The 17,874-nt window shown below is 37.5% G+C and overlaps 1 protein-coding gene across 3 annotated transcripts in view; it reads right to left on the bottom strand.

Moving 5' to 3' along the window:
- Positions 1-4,433: 4,433 nt before the first annotated feature.
- Positions 4,434-17,874, bottom strand: part of veph1 (ventricular zone expressed PH domain-containing 1) — a 74,647-nt gene continuing 61,206 nt past the window's right edge. For all 3 annotated transcript variants that reach the window (XM_034867122.1, XM_034867124.1, XM_034867123.1), the window contains 3 exons: positions 8,708-8,844; positions 5,899-5,952; positions 4,434-5,554 (listed from right to left, as the gene is read on the bottom strand). In XM_034867122.1, the coding sequence (XP_034723013.1) occupies positions 5,372-5,554; positions 5,899-5,952; positions 8,708-8,844 (374 nt within the window). In that variant the 3' untranslated portion in view covers positions 4,434-5,371. The remainder of the gene's footprint in view (positions 5,555-5,898; positions 5,953-8,707; positions 8,845-17,874) is intronic.

Here is a 17,874-nt window from a genome sequence, read left to right as displayed (position 1 = left end):
TTCTTGGTATACTATGTCATAAAAAGTGATTGCATAGCATTTCATAAAAGTCACAGTATAGTATGTCAAAAAAGTCACAGTAAAGTAAAGTATGTCATAAGACATCTCATGAAATTGTTCTAAATAGTCATAGAATGTAAAAAAAATGTCAGCAGAGCATGCCATAACAAATGCCTTAGAAATGGTCATAAAAAATAATCTTTGTATAGCATGGTATAACAAATCATACAATTATCCTAAAAAAATCATAGTATAGTATTTCATGAAAAGTCAGTTTAGTATGTCATAACTTGTCAAAAAAAGTCATGGTTTAGTATGTCCAAAAAATGATAAAAAAGTCACAGTAGCATGCATGTCAAAAAAAGTCATAACATACTATATTAAAACATTTTTGTAAAAAAAAAGTGATAAAAAAGGCGTTGTATAAGATGTTGAAAAATTGTTGAAAAAGTCGTGGTGTATAGCATGTTGAAAAAAGAGAAAGTATAATATTTCAAAAAAAGTCATAGTTGAAGAAATCATAGTGTAGCATGCCAAAAAGTGATAAAATGTTGTAGTATACTATGACAAAATAGTGATGAGAAGTCACAACATAGCAAGTCAGAAAATGTCATAGCATAGAATGTCGAAAAAAGTGATTGAAAAGTCAGATTAGCACATTAAGAAAAGTCATAGTCTAGTATGTAAGAAAAAAGTGATAAAAAGTCACAGTATAGTACATCAAAAAAGTGAACAAAAAAGTAATAGTATGATATGTCAAAAAGTGCATTCATCTCTTCAAAACAACCTGTTGGACAGGACACTGACGGGAACAGAACTTTTGTCTTGGTCTACTACTTTACTATAAAGTAGGTCTTAAAACTTATTGCACCTTATTTGATCGGAACGTCATGGTGTAGTATGTCGAAAGGAATTGATAAAAATTCATAGTGTAGCATGTCAAAAAGTGATAAAAAGTCAAGGGAAAAAAGGTCAATGTATACAGTAGCATGTCCGAAAAAAGTGTGAAGAATGTCATAGTATAGTAAGTAAAAAAAAAAAAATCATATTATATGTTGAAAAGTGCATTCAGCTTTACAAAACAACCTGTTGATGGAAACGCAACATTTGTCTTCATCTACTAGAATTCTTCTTTCCTATAATGTAGGTTTTAAAACCCTATCTGATTGGAAGAGTCCACCTTCTATCTCCCAATCATTGTCTCATCACCCTAAACTATCCAATCTGAAACACAAGGTCATGTTTTTGTCATAACCCATATAAGTAGCCTATGCCATTAAATTATCATAAAAAATGAAAAGTCAGCAGTGTACCATAAAAAATGTAAAAGGATCGGGGATCTATGACTTTTTTTGAGAGGACAGAATGTTCTCCTTTTCTTCTTGCAAGGCTCCATGAAACCATTATTAAAAGTATTTAATTATCGTATTTGTATTCATTTCTTTATTACTTCAAATGATTTCCCTGGTAAAGATTTATTGTACAATTCTGTTTGGAAAAAGGCAGAAGAAGGCGGCAGTGTCAGACATGCAAAACGTGCAACACGCAAATTTACAATCCATAACAATACCAATTTAACTAATTTATAAATTACAACACTCATGTCTGCAGTATTACTGTATTTCCTAGTACAGTAATAAAAAAAAAGCAATGGAAGAGAAAAGAGAAGACACAGAAGCGACATTCATTGTTACAGTAATCTAATCAGACATGATTAAAAAGTTACAGTTGCACTTGTAAAAATAAACAACCTTATATCATAATCAAACATAAAATCAAATGTAATTAAATAACTAAAGTAAAAAAGCCTTTTCTATGATTTACACAAGGCTGCTATTTATACAAAAAAAAATGTATATTCAAAAACACTCATGCATTAACTATAATGAATGCATCTTCACATATGCAGTGTGCGCGATTGTTGAAATCTACAGCATTGTTTCCATTCTGACATCTGCTTTCTGACCTGTAAATGTGACGTGCAGCTCTCTAGTGTCCAGTGTGAGACAAGAGGTGGAGATAGAGTATGTATTTTCCAGTCTATTTACACAGCTGCCTACAGATGTATTTAATTTGAGTAAAGTACTATTAAACAAATGTTCATTTTGGCTGTAAATGCTGGCCCCCAAGGCCCACATCGCAGTGTGATGGCTGAGAGTGTTCACATTGTTCAGTCTAGACAACATTGACGTTCATATGATCAGACATTCACCTCAAATGTAAATAAATCAACACTGTGCAGCTGACAAGGGTAAAGTCAGCTTTATGGTACATTTAAAGCGGGGCGAGGAGGACTTTCTGAACTTCACTTATGAGTGGCCGTGGTTTTCCTAGTTTAGGGTGACCAAACGTCCTCTTTTGCCTGGACAAGTCCACTTTTTACATACTGTCCAGGGCAGGAAATCAAAACATGGTCACCCTACCCCAGTTGCTTGCTAGCAAGTATGGTCAAGTAATGCGTATGCGCGTGTGTGCGTGTGTGTAGCAAAGATTCCTTTGTTTTTCCAGTTAGCTAAATGGCCCAGATAGGTAGGGTTTGCCATAAGCGATGTTAGCCTAATTTTGATGTGTTCTACAGATCAAACTAGATTAGTCCACGCTAGCATGGTTGTTTCAAGCTAAATGCTAATGTCAGCATGCTAACGTGTGTAGAATGACAATGTTTACATGCTGAAGTTTAGCATGTTAATCATTTTCTTTTAGCGTCTTAGCAAGCTAACATTTCATAATACTAAATTAATAAACACAAAGTACAACAGAGGCTAGTGGGAATGTATAGAAAGGTATTTGGTCAATATAAAATAAAAAAGCCTGCCTGATGGTGACGCTAGATGAAGAGTTAAGGGTTAAGAAAATGTGCTTGTGTGTCACGGGATCTACAATTTAAACCACCTTAGTCTTTTTTTTTTTTTTAAGATTTTCCAAAAATTGCATTTAATTTATTCAATTAAAACCAAAAGCATTAGATACCAAAGAAAAGAGCAATGCTTCCACATGTGGGCAGACTTGCGCCTTTGTTTGGATCCATCTAAAGATCAAAGTCAAACATAATTAATTTGCCATGGACGACTGAATGTGTGGTGCAGGCAGTTCAGAGCTTAACTGGTTCAAGACATGTTTGTCATCTGCATCCTGGTTGGTGAGTTACATACATACATACAGTAGGTATGTACTGCCCTAGGCTGGGATTGTTTCAGGTGGACAGTTATAAGGATCTAAAAAATGAGGCTGTCTTAGTCCTCTGAAATCAGAGGAAAAACTGGAGCTCAACTGTTAACAGCCAGATGCTCTCTTCCACCTTATTCAATCTCACAGTTTAAACCCCGGACCAAAAAACACAAAAAACAAAAAAACAAAAAACTAACATTTGGAAAGGGCTTGTTTTAAAATCAATCTCTTGCTTTCTTAACAAAAACTTTCACTAAATCAATATGACTGAACTGGCACAGTTTCTAAATCCACAACACTAATTTACTTAATTTTCTTAGAAACCAGTGGTTTAAACTTCACTATTAGGAAACCGTTGAGCCGAGACTGCTTCTTGTAAAACATGGAGTGAATTCTTGCACGTTTCTTGTATTTTCCTTTGCATCCTTATTATCCAAATGTATCAAATCATTTTCCAATTCGGAATGTTTTGTCTTTCCATATTTCTTATGATTTTACTTTGTGTTGTTCTCACTCAATGGTCCTATAAATGAGGGTCTCCCCTTGATGATCTCTTGCAAATAAATAAAGGTTGAATGAATGTTCCGGAAAGCCCAAAATATTCCGGTCCATACAGTATTGAGATTGCAAAAAATATATAAATCTGACCACGTTACTAACTCCACTTTAGAAAAACAGCAAATAGGGTTCTCTTTAAACAAGGTGCTCTTATGTTGAGAAATCACTTCTGATTTTTAAATATCTCAACTTATGCCATTGCCTTCTGAAAAATTTGTGTTTGGGATGAAAATTAAAGTATAAACCAAAAACGTAAAAGAAATCATATACAAATTATTTTAAAAGACTGGATTCAGTATATTCAACATTAAACAAGCATACTGAAGGAATAGTTCAACATTTTATGCTTTTTTTGCTTTCTTGCCAAGAGTTAGATACAAAGATCAATATTGCGGTCATATCTATACGGAAGATATGAAGATAGCATGCGGTTAGCATAGCTTAGCATAAACACTGAAAACTGGCAAATCCTCAGCTTGGCTTAGTCTCAAGGTTGAGAAATTGTGATATTAAAAGGGGACTATATGAAAGACTAGTTCTTTGTTGGCGGCAGCCACTTCCTGAAGTCTTTATGGCAGCATTAGGTTGTCAGGCAACCAGCAGAAACATATCCATGTTCCCAGGGTTCTCTGCTCCCCAGCTCAGTATCCTGTTAAATGACACATTAAGGAGACTTCTAAAGAGTGTATGTTCTCAGCAATGTTTTGCCCTTGGTCAAATGTTCAAAGTATGGGTGCGTAGGTCAATATGTTGGAATCAACTGCAGCTTATAGCCTTCTGATTGTACAATTAATAATATGCTACAATGGCCGTTTCCCTCTGCATTTATACTAAGCTAATTGTCTTTGGGTTGTAGCTTTATAATTAGTGTACAGATCACAAGTCAAATCCATCTTCTCATCTAATTCTTGGCAAGAAAGTGAATCACGTTTTTCCAAAATGTTGAACTATTACTTTAAGGGTACAACATCCTCTCTATTAAGTAGAACACATTGAGTACTGAATGCTGTCCATTAGGCTCTTCTTCCTCATCCTTCTAAGAAAAACTGTTCAGTGGTCAGTGCTTCAAGTCCTGAGGTCTGTGCTTCTATCAAGTCTTTAGTCCTCAATACTACTATGGCCTCAAATACATGTCAATTATCATGCATCATTAAACTCATCAAATCCCAAGTTTCCACATATGCTGGCTGTCATTGGTTGTTGAAGCTCATAGTAGTGTCGGGGCTCAAGCAGAAGAAGGTTAAATGGCCTTTCCTGTATCCAGTCAGGTGAAGATCATGTGTCACTTCAACTTTTAACACTTAATACTGTACATGTATGATGGTCCACAGCTGTAGATGCATCGGAGATTCCATGGTGTGACAGTGAGTAACAGTAACATCATTCTGGTTGGATACACACCATACATACAGTAAGTCTTTTATTGCTGGTTTATTTAAAGAAAGATACTGCAAAAAAATGTGTTTTGTTGTTGATAGTTCAGGTGTATATAACTGATTACAGATTCAAAGTTATGCACCTGGCAGTGGATGTTGTGAGATTCTATGTACAGATAAACAAAATATTACTCAGTGTATGCTTGTTTGTATGCATGGCATGTATAGTCTGCACATGTACAGTATGTGTCCTCATCAGTTAACTGTTCTCACAAGTAGGTGGTTGCCTCTCTGTTCTCCCTCTCTCTTGCCTGCGCCACGGCGACGTTTATGCACTGCAGCCACTCCTCAGCGTGTTTCTCATCCTGAGCTTTCAGCACGTACGTCTTACTGTCCGTGAAGATCTCAAATGCCCGCGGCAAACCCCGATCACGCCGCTTCCTGGCTACCACCTATGGAAAAAAGTGGATGAGAAGAAGATGGAAAAACTTACACTTAAACATCAACTTTATGTAGCTCCCTTGTGTTTGATTTTACACTAATTCACTGTCCAGCAGTAATAGTATTTGGGGATGTGATCTGCCTTCTTAAATCAAATATACTGACTGGGGATGATTTAGACACTCCCAACAGTACACTATAACATGATCAGATGATATTAATGGCATTAAAATTTGCAAAAGTAAAAACCACAGCCATGAGACTAATAATGCAAAAATGTGATCAGTGGTGAAGATTAAAATATTTTGGTAGCAGACATTTGGAGGATGATGATTGTATGAATGTAACTCCTCACCTTGACACTTTGCACCTTGCTCAGCTCAATAGGGATGTCATCCAACTCATCTTTCTGTGGGGACAACATAAGAGAAGTAACAAAAATTGATAATCACATAAGTCTAATTAAGTTAATAGGGGCTTAAGAAATTAGATATTTATAATATTTATAATAGTTCTTTATTCTGTACATTAAGTTATGTGCATTTGTCATTGGTAAAGGACATCTGTAAATCTTTTGCTTGAGTGTAAATAGCAATGCCATTTTTTTATTCCAGCATGTTGTTTATGTCAATGTTATGATTTACATTAGTGGATTACCATTACATTGGTCTATGTTACTGATGCATAAACATGTTGGTAGCATTTCAGTGCTGCTGTTGGTTGAGGTAGAACAAATGTGAGCCATTTATATACTGTTTGGTAGTTTATACTATTAAAATATTTAATATTTTATAAGAAAATCTTGTGTTTTGTTAACCTGCTGAATAACTAGAAAGTGGCACAAAACGGAAACATTCAAGTAAAGTACAAGTCATTTCAAATTGTAGGGCCCACTCAAGTACTGTTGAGTTGGTTTTTGCTAGTCAAAGAAACTAATCTTCAGCAAAAATAAAAAGCTTTTTGCACATTATAAGCATGTCAATAGTTGTTGCCACTGTCAGATGTAGCGTTCTGACTTCACCATCACAATTCTGTGTCAGTGTTTGCAGTGTGTACTACCTCAGAAAAAAAAAAGACATTCACAGAATGAACAATTACACTTCATTGTTCTGTTGCCTCTCCAGGGCAGGAACATTAAATCCTCCCTCTCTGCCGAACAGTGTAGTTTTAAATGTGTGTTTGTAAGCGTGAGGATGAGTACGTGTGTGTACTGCATCACAGTCAACACTTTTTACTCCATTGTTAGTTATGTGGTTTAAACCACATACTGTAACACTCATGCAACTGCCCACATCCTTTCTCTGTGTGTGTGTGTGTGTGTGTGTGTGTGTGTGTGTGTGTGAGAGACATGTTCAGTTTTACCTCCTGGCTGGCTGTGCTGAGGGTCTGATGTTTCCCACAGCAGATTCATATTAGTGGATTCATACAGTTATTTAAATGGACATTTTATGGATTTTTGCCATATGGCCTATGGAAAATAACCTAACCAGAAAGTATGTGTGTAACAATTTATCATCTTATAATACTTAAACTAAACACACATAGCTCAATAACTTTTTGTTGTAGTGTTTTGTATATTTAATGTGTAACTTATACATTATTTCATTGCAATTGACAACCTGCATTTTAGGAGACAATGTTGCTGCTATGAGGCTAGGCTGCTGAATAGAACCACTTTGTGTGTTGTCAAAATCAAGTTACCCCTTTCATGATGTGCATGTTTGCTTTCTTGTGTCTGTCTTGCTCTTATTTTCTGACAAATCAAATCACCCTGTAAATAAATAAAAAAACATGCTGGATTTGGGAGGTTCTCAGAGCAAGTGAACCCACCATAGCTAAGCAGCCAGCATTTATATAAGTTCCACTAACAAAAATATAAAAAGACATTAACTATAATGAATTACCTAACAAGCAAGTTCTAGGTGTATCAACAATGGAAACTAATTGCAGACTGGATGGTAGGAAATTGACGGATTTCAGCAGATTTCAGCAAAAAACAAATAAAAGAATGATACTCCCTTTACCTGGACTTAACATAAAACAGGATATGCCACATTTTTACACAAAAAAAGCCAGTAAAGGACAGCTGGATAAGGTACTCATGCTATTTTAATCTTCTCTCTCTCAAAGTTTTTGTATTCCTGCATGAAGGCCAGGTCTGCCTGTAGTTTGGTATCACTCTTTGTCTGGTCCCAATTAAGGTGGAAGTACAGTATTCAGTGGAGGCGCATTGAGCAATAAGCTACAACATGGAGAAAATAGGTATTTAATAACAAATACAATATTGTGTGGTTTTGTGGAATGTTTCAAACATCTCAGAGTACAAAAGCTGCTTGATTGTTCAACGTGGAAGAAACATTTTGGTTCTTAATCTCACTCCCCGTTTGGGAAAAGGTCTTTCACAACATACCAACTACCTCCAGAACACACTGGCAAATTTGTGGCTGCTGCAAAAAGAGAGGAATCCATTGCCATCTGGATAGGAGTACAAAGACTATTGTTAGAATAAAAAAGAAAAAAGAAAAAAAAAAAAGAAAGAAAAGAGGGCTCAACTCTACTTCTGCATTTCAACCACCACAGAATATCCTACTATTTCCAGATATTCCTCTGGGATGTTGTGCCTTGCCGAGTTTTGGGGAGCTGATTGTATGAACATGTCTAAAGAGCTAATAGACAACCAATCTCCTTATGGCTGTGGAAATTTCAATTGTTTCACTCTGGTAGATAACTTACATAAAGTTACCAGCAAACACAGGGAAGTTAGAGAAAAAAATAAATAATGTGTTGCTGCAACCTCACCTTTTCTCAGATGAAAATCTTTTACTCACACATAATGTACGAGGCAGTAACTCATGCACTGTGTTTGCTACTTTTGCGTAATGCTATCTGCTTTGAGTTATAGTGGGTGAGAGTGACTCATGTTGTTGCAGCATCATGCTTTGACCTTGGGAGTACCCCAAAAATGCTTCCCGGGGCCAAGAATTGTTACAGGATAAATTCACCAGATGCTCCTGAGAGACAGTTAAGCTCATCATGAGATGACATTTCCACTGTTTCATACAGAGTTTCATCATGATTCAAATGACACAGAACTTAAATGAAGCTTTTGAAGTGCCATGGATAGTGTGTGTGTGTTTTAGGTTTCATTTTCATTGGCTACATACTGATTTTCCTCTTCGGAAGAGTAGCTGATTTCCTGCCAAGGTGAAGTAGCGGGTTTTCCAGCGCTTGATGAACTTCCAGCGGACCTGCTTTTCCTTCAGCTTCCCCTCAATCAGAGGCTGTCCCTCCTGGTTTACAACTAGAGGGCCACACAAACACAGAACAATTGATAAAGAGGTAGAAAAAAAGAAGGAAGAAATCAATAAAAAGAAAGAAAGACAGCAATAAAATAAAAAAGCCTTTATGATTTGCCATTTTACTGCGCATTACAGCTGACCATTAATAGATTGATCTGAAAAGTCTGCCACTGTGATGCATTCATGAGCCGGTGGGGGTCTGAAATTTGAGACTTCAATTTCCGATTGAACAGTAAAACTAGTAAAAATGGTGGTTGTGAAATAATGTGGCATGTTTTGCAATCAACTAGTAACCAGCAAGTTTTTCAACTCAGAGTTGATTGTTATACCACAGGACAGACCAGATTCATCCCACAAGACAATTTCATAAGACTCCCTAAATGGTTAGGATTTATTTTTACATCTGGCTTGCAAATTTCAATTTTTCCTATTTGGATTTCCCCCCACTCTTTTAGTTTACAGTAATCATTTCATTTCCAAGCAAGGCTATTACATCAGAGCATAAAATACCTTTTAATTTATACAAAGTAAAAATATATCTCCTTTTGAATCCAAAAGAAAGATTAACCTGGAGGAAAGACTGCAGTAGAGATAGAAAAGTGATTACTTTCTTCTTCTAATTCTTGGAGTTTAATGTGACCACTTCCTGTCACATTTGCAAAGAGAAAGCAGTTTCCAGGAAAACAATCTGAGTGGCATTATTCTATTATCCATGGAATATGGCTCAACTTTAAAGTGTATACAGTTTAAATTTAGTGTTTTTAAAAAAAACACCATTAAGTGTTTAATCATAACCCTCTAGGACTAAGCAACCTGGCTCATGACCTCCAGGTAATTTACGTTGAGGCCCCTGTCATAGGAAAAGGATCTCTCAGGTCACAAATCACCTGCCCTTTTCTTATCCCCATGACTTTGTCCAGATAAAGCGGGATAACATTTAGCATATGTGGATCTAAAACACAACATAGCGCAGCCACCCTGCGGTATGAGACTTACATCATTAATCCTATTCTGTTCTCAATTTCCTTTACTTTTAGTTATTCCCGTTTCTTGTTGTCTAGTTGTAATGTTTTATAACCCCAAAGCCCTTTGACTTTTATTTGCATTATATTGTGGGATACAAACAAACTTAGCAACTTTTAGTCATCATTAATAAGTTCAGTTTAAAAAAGCAAAAGCATTTTGTTTGATCAGACAGAGGAGAACTTCCACAGTGGAGTCTGCACAGGTCTGATTAGAAACACTCACACTCAACCTCCTGCACTGAGTTGGATCGAGTACCAATTTGAGAGGAGAGAGAGCGAGAGAGTGTGTGTATGTCTATGCATGAATTTGTTTTTTGTGTTGATGTTTATGGGTGATTTTCTTGAATACAAACAACCGGCTTATTTTGTTCTGACCAACGTGAAATTCACTAGCATGGACCACGCCATAACCATTTGTTATTTAAAGAACATTATGAATGTGCAGATGAACACTATAAATGTGAAGACAGATAAATGTGGATGTCATCGGATGACCGGGTGGAGGAGACTCAGAGTGGGGGTTCCATCTCAGAAGCAGTTTTTCGCCGCAATAGTTTACACCCCAAAAAAGTCAGATTGTATAGAAGTGAGTTGTGTATGGGCCTGACAGAGATCTTTGAGATTGTGAATGTAAGATCGTATGCCTGGGATGACCAGCGGCCTGGGAATTGAATGGTTTGGTGGGAGATGCCTTATCTGGCGGCTGTACATGCTGCACCGATCGGAAAGAGTGGCTGGAATAATGTTTGGGTGATATGGCTGAAATGCAGAGAATTCTGTTCAGATGTTTCTAAAAACAGAATCAAGTGCCAGTTTTGGAATAGTGAAAAGTGTTCCAGGCATGTCCAGCTGGGAGGAGGCCTTGGGGAAGACCCAGGACTAGGTGGAGAGATCATCCCCACCGGGTCTGGGAACGCCTTTAGATCCCCCAGTCAGAGTTGATTAATGTGCCTGGGGAAAGGAAAGTTTGGGGTCCCCTGCTGGAGCTGCTGCCCCCGCAACCTGAGAAGCGGATGAAGATGGATGGACGGACAACGTTGTGGAGATGCCTTGGCGGCATACCTGGAGCCGATGTATTTGATTAGTAAATCGTCGGGGTTGAGGTTGTAAGTGAGGTGGAAGACATTAATGGGAAAGGAAACTTCTGATGGTGAATATGAGAGAGTTTGAGGTGTGGATAGTCATTTCTGATAAACCGGGGATGACGAGAAGGATTATAGACAGATGAAGTCGGTGCAAATTCTGAACACCTCAAAGCTGAAAAAGTGTCGAATGGAATAAGCATGGGTGATGAAATTGCAGATGGACGTGACATCCATAGAGGAAAATGGAGCCTGATATGTGGCTTGATGTGCCTTAAAGCAATGCCAGCCAGTTAAGTTGGCTGAGAGAGTGCTGGGCAAGACTGTTAACAATGGCTTCTTGTGAGGCGTAAGATGTTTCTCAGCTGGTGTTAGTTGTAAGTTATGGCTGAAAACGGCGGCACTGGTGTGGGGTGAATGTCCCATTCTAGAGCTAAGTGTCTGAATTTCTTCAGTTAAGATGTCTACTACTGCTGTGTTGCCGGAGTAAATGAGTATGGACTTGGGACCATTCGTGCGCCCAAAGTGTGGCAGCCAACAATAGGGTATAGGTCAATGAGAGTTGACCAAGAAGACCTGGACTCTGTGCCCAATCAATTCCAAGGACTGCAATTGGCGCCGTTTCAGGTGAGCTTAGCTATAGCTCCGGATCCATCACTGAGAGCGTGTAACGTTGACCTTCTTGAGTCAAGCAATCAGAGACACGAGTCTGGCTGTGCAGCACGGTATATGTAGGTTTGTTTTATAGACATTTAATTGTATGTTTGGATATTTAGAGACAATTATAAACTGATTAATAAAATATATATAAATAAATAATTTTATCCTAAACTGCAGCCCTGTTCATTACACAATACAACATAAGAACACCATGCTATGGATTGCACAACAAACATTCAGTCTTTCCAATGCACACACTAAGTCAAACATATATAGGTGATATCCGCAGAGCATTGCATGGGATCAGATCCCAATGCGTCCTCAGTAAGTTCTTGCTGCATGCTTTTATTTAGGTATGTCCATGTGTGGTCAGATCATCCATAACCAATTTTATTTCAGAATCTAATTGTGGCCTCTCTGCCTTGGCTCTTGTGCTAAATTTTTATCTTCATGGGAGTGACTAACAGGATTGCGAAACCGCAACAGGAGTCAAGTGTCCAACACAAATCATTAATAGAAACAGCCGTTCCTCGAAACAAGCCTAATTTCACCATCTGAGCCAAACATGGGGGAAAAAAAAAACTCATGTCTGCATTTGTCAATTTGTTTGCCTTTTATAATGTATGAGTACATTTGTGTAATAATGTGTGGTTTATTGTTTGTAGCATTTGGCTGGAGAACGACATAAGGAGAAAGAGTCCTTTTTAAGTGAAAGAATTTCCAAACAATGCCAAGTCACTACCAAAAGAATTTAACATGTCTAGCTTTGCAAAAACATGTTTCAGAATAGAACTGAATTGTTTCAGTGGAACATTCTGTTGCTAGGAGCAACCACAACTGACAGTAGTTTAATGCTAACCAAGCCATTCTACCACTGTGTTGTTGATAAAACATTAAGAGTAGCTGTCAAGCCCTCTTATTCAATTTCCATAGGACACAAGTACAACTCAAGTTTCCAACTTAATCTTTTATTCTTATTAGGCTTTGTCAGATGATTGGTCTGCCAGTAGATTAGTGGTTGATTAGGTTGTAAACCTTAAAGACAAAACCAAAGTTTTATTTTATTTGTATATACTTTCTCTTGCATGTTCAAAATAAAAATATCAAAGTTAACATTTTAAACATTTGTAAATACATTTTAAATGCCTAACCCACTTAAACATTACACATTTAAAAAACAAACAATTTCATGAATCTTACAAACTTAATAAAGCTCTAGCATTTAACAGATCACTTTACTATTCTTTTGTATCTTACTTTTAATTTCTTTCAAACTCAAAAGGAACTATTTTAGCATAAACCCATTTAACACAAAAGTCAATTCTAAGTCAATTAAGTCAATCTACACAGCATTTAAACATAGCAAGCAACATTTCAAACATTACGAAAGCAAATAAAACATTTCACCAACCTTTGGCGTCTTTGGACTGAACTTTGTGAGTGAACTTGGAGTGTCTTCTCTCTGCAATTTTTTTCCCTGAATGACTGAGCACCTCTATGTCTTAACAGGTGCTCCAAATTAGTGATAACGACTGACAAGGTGCAAAGCAGCCAGTTTGCTGCTGCTGGTGCAATCTGGGAAGTGCAGTTCTATGATAGAGAATCATTTCTGTGATTCAGCTTAACAGTAGCTTTAGTTAAATATTAATTCACTGCTAAAATAACTGTTATGTAGTTTATTCTTTTTACTTTAACTCTTTCTAACTTTATGTACTGTATATTTCAGATTCAAGATTGGCTTTATTCTTCCACAAGGTGGGAAATTTGTCTTGGGCACTTAACCCATGCTGCAGCCATAAAAAACACAAACAACAGGATACATGTCATACAACAAACCATAATGTGACCCTAAGAGTGTGTGAAACACAACACGGTGTCAGGCAGTGCTAATAATTAAACGTTTTGTTTTAACATTTTATTAATATTAAAAACATAGCGCGTGTTACACTACTTTTTACCTGAAAAAAAAACACTGCAAACCAGTAAATATTACAGTAATCACTATCATTGAATTTGCCTTCCAATACTGTTTTCAGAGTTTCACAATTGTCTCGAGTAAAAACCTCAAAGGCTAACTTTTGGAAGTGTATTTTGCTTGCTGCAAAGTTCTGCATCTACACACAGCCCTGGTCCAGCTCTGACACTCAAACCCTACAGTACAGTATGTACTCACTGTGCTGTGTTACTCTATTTAAGACGGACAGTCTCTTTTAAATCTAGATCTCTCTTTTAAGAGTGACCTGAATGCAAAAAAACGTTTACCGTCAGCTTACCACAAAAGAGGGATAACAGAAACAACAAATATAGTTTGACAAACATCAGTCAAGTAACAAAGAACAATAATTAATTAAAAGAGTCATAATCTGATAGTAAAGCTATAAATCCTCAGACAGAAGTTAAACCCGATCCCAGTCCTGCCAAGGTTAGTGCAAACATATGGTACTGTATATCTAAGATTAGGTCATTATTAGATTGTCTGCTGTAGTTTTAAATGAGATTTAAACGAGACAAGAAATGGAAGATGGGAGGTTTGACTGTAGAGATTTATAGATGAATATCATGACGTGATTCTCCCTTCTTGTCAATAACAAGGTATTAGCTTACATGTTTCCTTGGGACCACAGCCCTGCCTGAGGATATTACCAGAATATCTAACAGCACCCTTGAGAAATGCTGTCTTAAATTATTTAAGCACATTTCAAAACTAAAAATCTGTTTTAATGACCCTGACTTAAACTTTGGCACAGCGGGTTGATCTATAGACAGGTGACAATTTCCGCCCAGCGTGTCTTCACTGATTGATGGTAAAGTGATGGAGAGTCTTGCTTGGTGTTTCTATCTTTTGTTTTGCAGGGGATCTGTGAATGTGTGTTTATGTCCACATGTAAAGGCATGACAGAGTAAGGGTAGCCTACAGCTTAGGGGTGGGTGGAAAACAAATGGTACAGCATAGTATCGCTATATTTTCCTTTGAAATACTGCATCAATACACGGATATTTTGATTATATAAAATGTACATGATAATTTTACTTTTTGGTTACAGAATAATAAAAAAATGTGAAAGTGAAATGAACAAACAGAGACATTTATCTTTTTAGATAAATCAGATAGATAAATTTAGATAAAAACGTTATTGTCCACTGAATTTAAAAACCCTGGAAATTCTATTGCCAGATGGCAATAGCTGAAAATATGGATGGAGGGGGTGGGTGGGGTCATTGAAGACCTGGATAGCCTTTTGTGTTATGAAACGGCTGTATGAAGTGTGGAGTTGTAACTACTTTTCTCCTGTGATTTTCCTGGCTTGGTTTACTACCTGAGCCATCCGATGTTTCTCTGAGAGGTTCCCATACCGGGAAGTGAAGTTGAACGTGAGAACACTCTCAGTCAGTGACCTGTACACCATGGTAACGGTGTGCTTGCTGGTGTTGAAGCTTTGCAATTTCCTGAGAAGGGAGATGTGATGTCTTGCCTTTTAATAGTCTGCATTAAGTTGGAATGTAAGATCTTCATCTATAATTGTCCCAAAGTTACTGATCTGTTCCAAATCCTTCCCCTTCATGTTGATGGGTATGAAGTTAGGTTTTCTGTTACCTGCTTCCCCTTTTCATCCAAAGCACCGTTCCTTAGTCTTGCTGACATTCAGAGCAAGGTATCAGCTTTCAAACCAGGTAACAAGATGGTTGATCTGATGAAAGTAAGAAGGGCTGTTGGCATCCTGTAGGCAGGCAACAAGGACCATCTCATCTGCATATTTAATTAGATGTATAGAGTAATCGTTGTTGTAGCTGACCTCGTTGATTTATATGGAGAACAGAAGGGGAGACAGGACATACCCTTGTGGGACACCGGTGTTTAGGATAAGACAGTCAGAGTTGGTATTATTCATATGAACACGCTGGGGCCTTCCCCTCAGGAACTAATTTCCTTTGGGATGAATAAAGCATCTATCTATCTATCTATCTATCTCTCTATCTCTCTATCTATCTATCTATCTATCTATCTCCCTCCCTCCCCACTACAATTATCATCTCTGTTGTTTCTGGTGGTTTCACAGAAACCAGTTACCTCTGTGGTAAATTTGATGATTAGGTGATTGATCATTGTAGTCACAGGAAGAGAATGAGAGATCTACAAACACACACACACACACACACACACACACACACACACACACACACACACACACACACACACACACACACACAAACACACACACACACACACACACACACACACACACAGAGAAAGAGAGAGAGAGAGGGAGCTCATTACCACTCACTTCAAAGGCATTCCAGCAGTTAAACTCAACAGTTTATCATAAAGCATCATGGAGTTGCGGTAACCACTGGCTCCCTTCTCTCTTTTTCCCTTTATCATTAAAAACACGAGACCAGCTCCTTGCTTGTGTGTGTAATCTCTGTAGTAATTGCAGCAAACAACTTATGCAAAGTCAGCAAGTTTTTTCTATGGTAAAGCAATATAAAGCCTTGTACAGTAAAAGGTTGGCTGGGGGCAGCTGGTAATGTGAACAGCATGCATACATACCAAATATATGATGTGGTAGTGCTACATGATGAAAATGCAAAAGTGGGTCACCTTAAAGTGAAATGTTACACCATCAAATTCCACGGGGCCAGAATTAGTCTCGCATTGCCAGACCTCTCCACAGCGCTGCTAGGTCTGAAGTCAACTTGTTATAGTTGTGTCAATAAGATGAGATGAGTCATCACTGTCATTTACTGTAAATTGACCTAATAAACTGGATGAAGCTGGACAGATTTCAGTTGGACGGGTAAGAAACTTTTCAGTGGACAGTTTTTATTCTGGCTTCATCTTATATTGTGGGCTTGTTTATGGATTTCCATTTTGGTGAAATACTTGTTCATTTGTTTTACATCTTTTGCAGTTTGTATAGCACTTTTATACTTTATACAGTTTTTTTCTTTGTCTAAACTGCGAACAACTTTCCTGTGAATACCTTGAGGTTGCATAGGAGTTGCCTCAACTGGCAACAGTGGCTGCAAATGATATTATTTTATTCAGTGAATCTGTATGGTTCTCAGAAAGCAGCTACTGCCAGATGCTGGATGTAAACATGTTTGTATATTAAAAGATTTAACATTTTAAAACTTGCCCTATACAGTAAAGACTTCATGGTCATTCCGTATCATGTACCATATCAACGTTTTGCATAAAATGTTACGTAGCCACTTTTCCTCAAAGTTATGTAGCTGACTAATGATCAGCTGCAGATAGTGTTGGTTCACGCCACTGAGTTTATATGACTGACACAAACATGCCAGGAACCAGATGGTAAAGGTCACACAGGAGACACTTATCTATGGACAGTTTGAATACAATGCAGGATAGATTTATAGTGATGACTACTGTGACATTCACTGACTGCCAAGTAAATTAAAGTTCCTATTTCTATGACTCTGACTCATATCACACTGAAGTGCAAAAGTACATGCTGGCTGTGTGTATTTATTATTGGAATGTGTTAATTTTCTCTTTCAACTAAAACTCTTGTCACTGGCTTAAGGACCATGCAGCGGTGAATGATGATAGTGGTTTCAGGTCTGAAACTGAACACAGTGAGCTCTCTTGAGAGATGCTGTAGAATTCTGAAAATGTAGTTGAATAATAATGATAACTTTTATTTATATAGCACCTTAAAAGATACCCAAGGACACTTTACAGAATTACTGTGGACAATCTAAAGGAGGTTTTAGGCTGTGGTAAACAGGTGGTGTTTCAGGACAGAATAAAGTTTCAATGTAGTAGGTTGAAAGCAGAAATCTCAAAGACTTTTTTGCTAGTTACCACAAGGGCTAATTGAGAAGTAATAGTGTATTTTTGATCATTTGAGTGAATTAACACTTTAGCTTAACATCTGACAGACATGCAGGGCCATCAAAAGTTCACAAGGACACAAATGCTTTAGTAAACACATGCATCTACGTGCACACACATTTCCATTCACACTGCAATGGGAACGTACTATTATTTCTTCTCTAAATCTTTCTGTAATAGAGAGACTGGCATGCATCTGAAAAGTAGTCATCCGTTCCTTGCAGTCATTTAGCTGGCTCAGTGATTACATTGTTTTTTTCTGAGCAGCAGAGCTGGAAGAATTGCTTTTATTTGGCTTTTGTAAAACAGTGCGTGTTTACTTCTGTGTCCATCTCCATCTTCGACCGCTTATCCGGTATCGGGTCGCGGGGGCAGCAGCTCCAGCAGGGGACCCCAAACTTCCCT

Source organism: Etheostoma cragini, chromosome 3, assembly GCF_013103735.1.
Source record: "Etheostoma cragini isolate CJK2018 chromosome 3, CSU_Ecrag_1.0, whole genome shotgun sequence".
In the NCBI taxonomy this organism is placed as follows: Eukaryota; Metazoa; Chordata; class Actinopteri; order Perciformes; family Percidae; genus Etheostoma; species Etheostoma cragini.
Note: the sequence above shows the minus strand (reverse complement) of the source record. Positions and strands in the feature narration are given on the sequence as shown.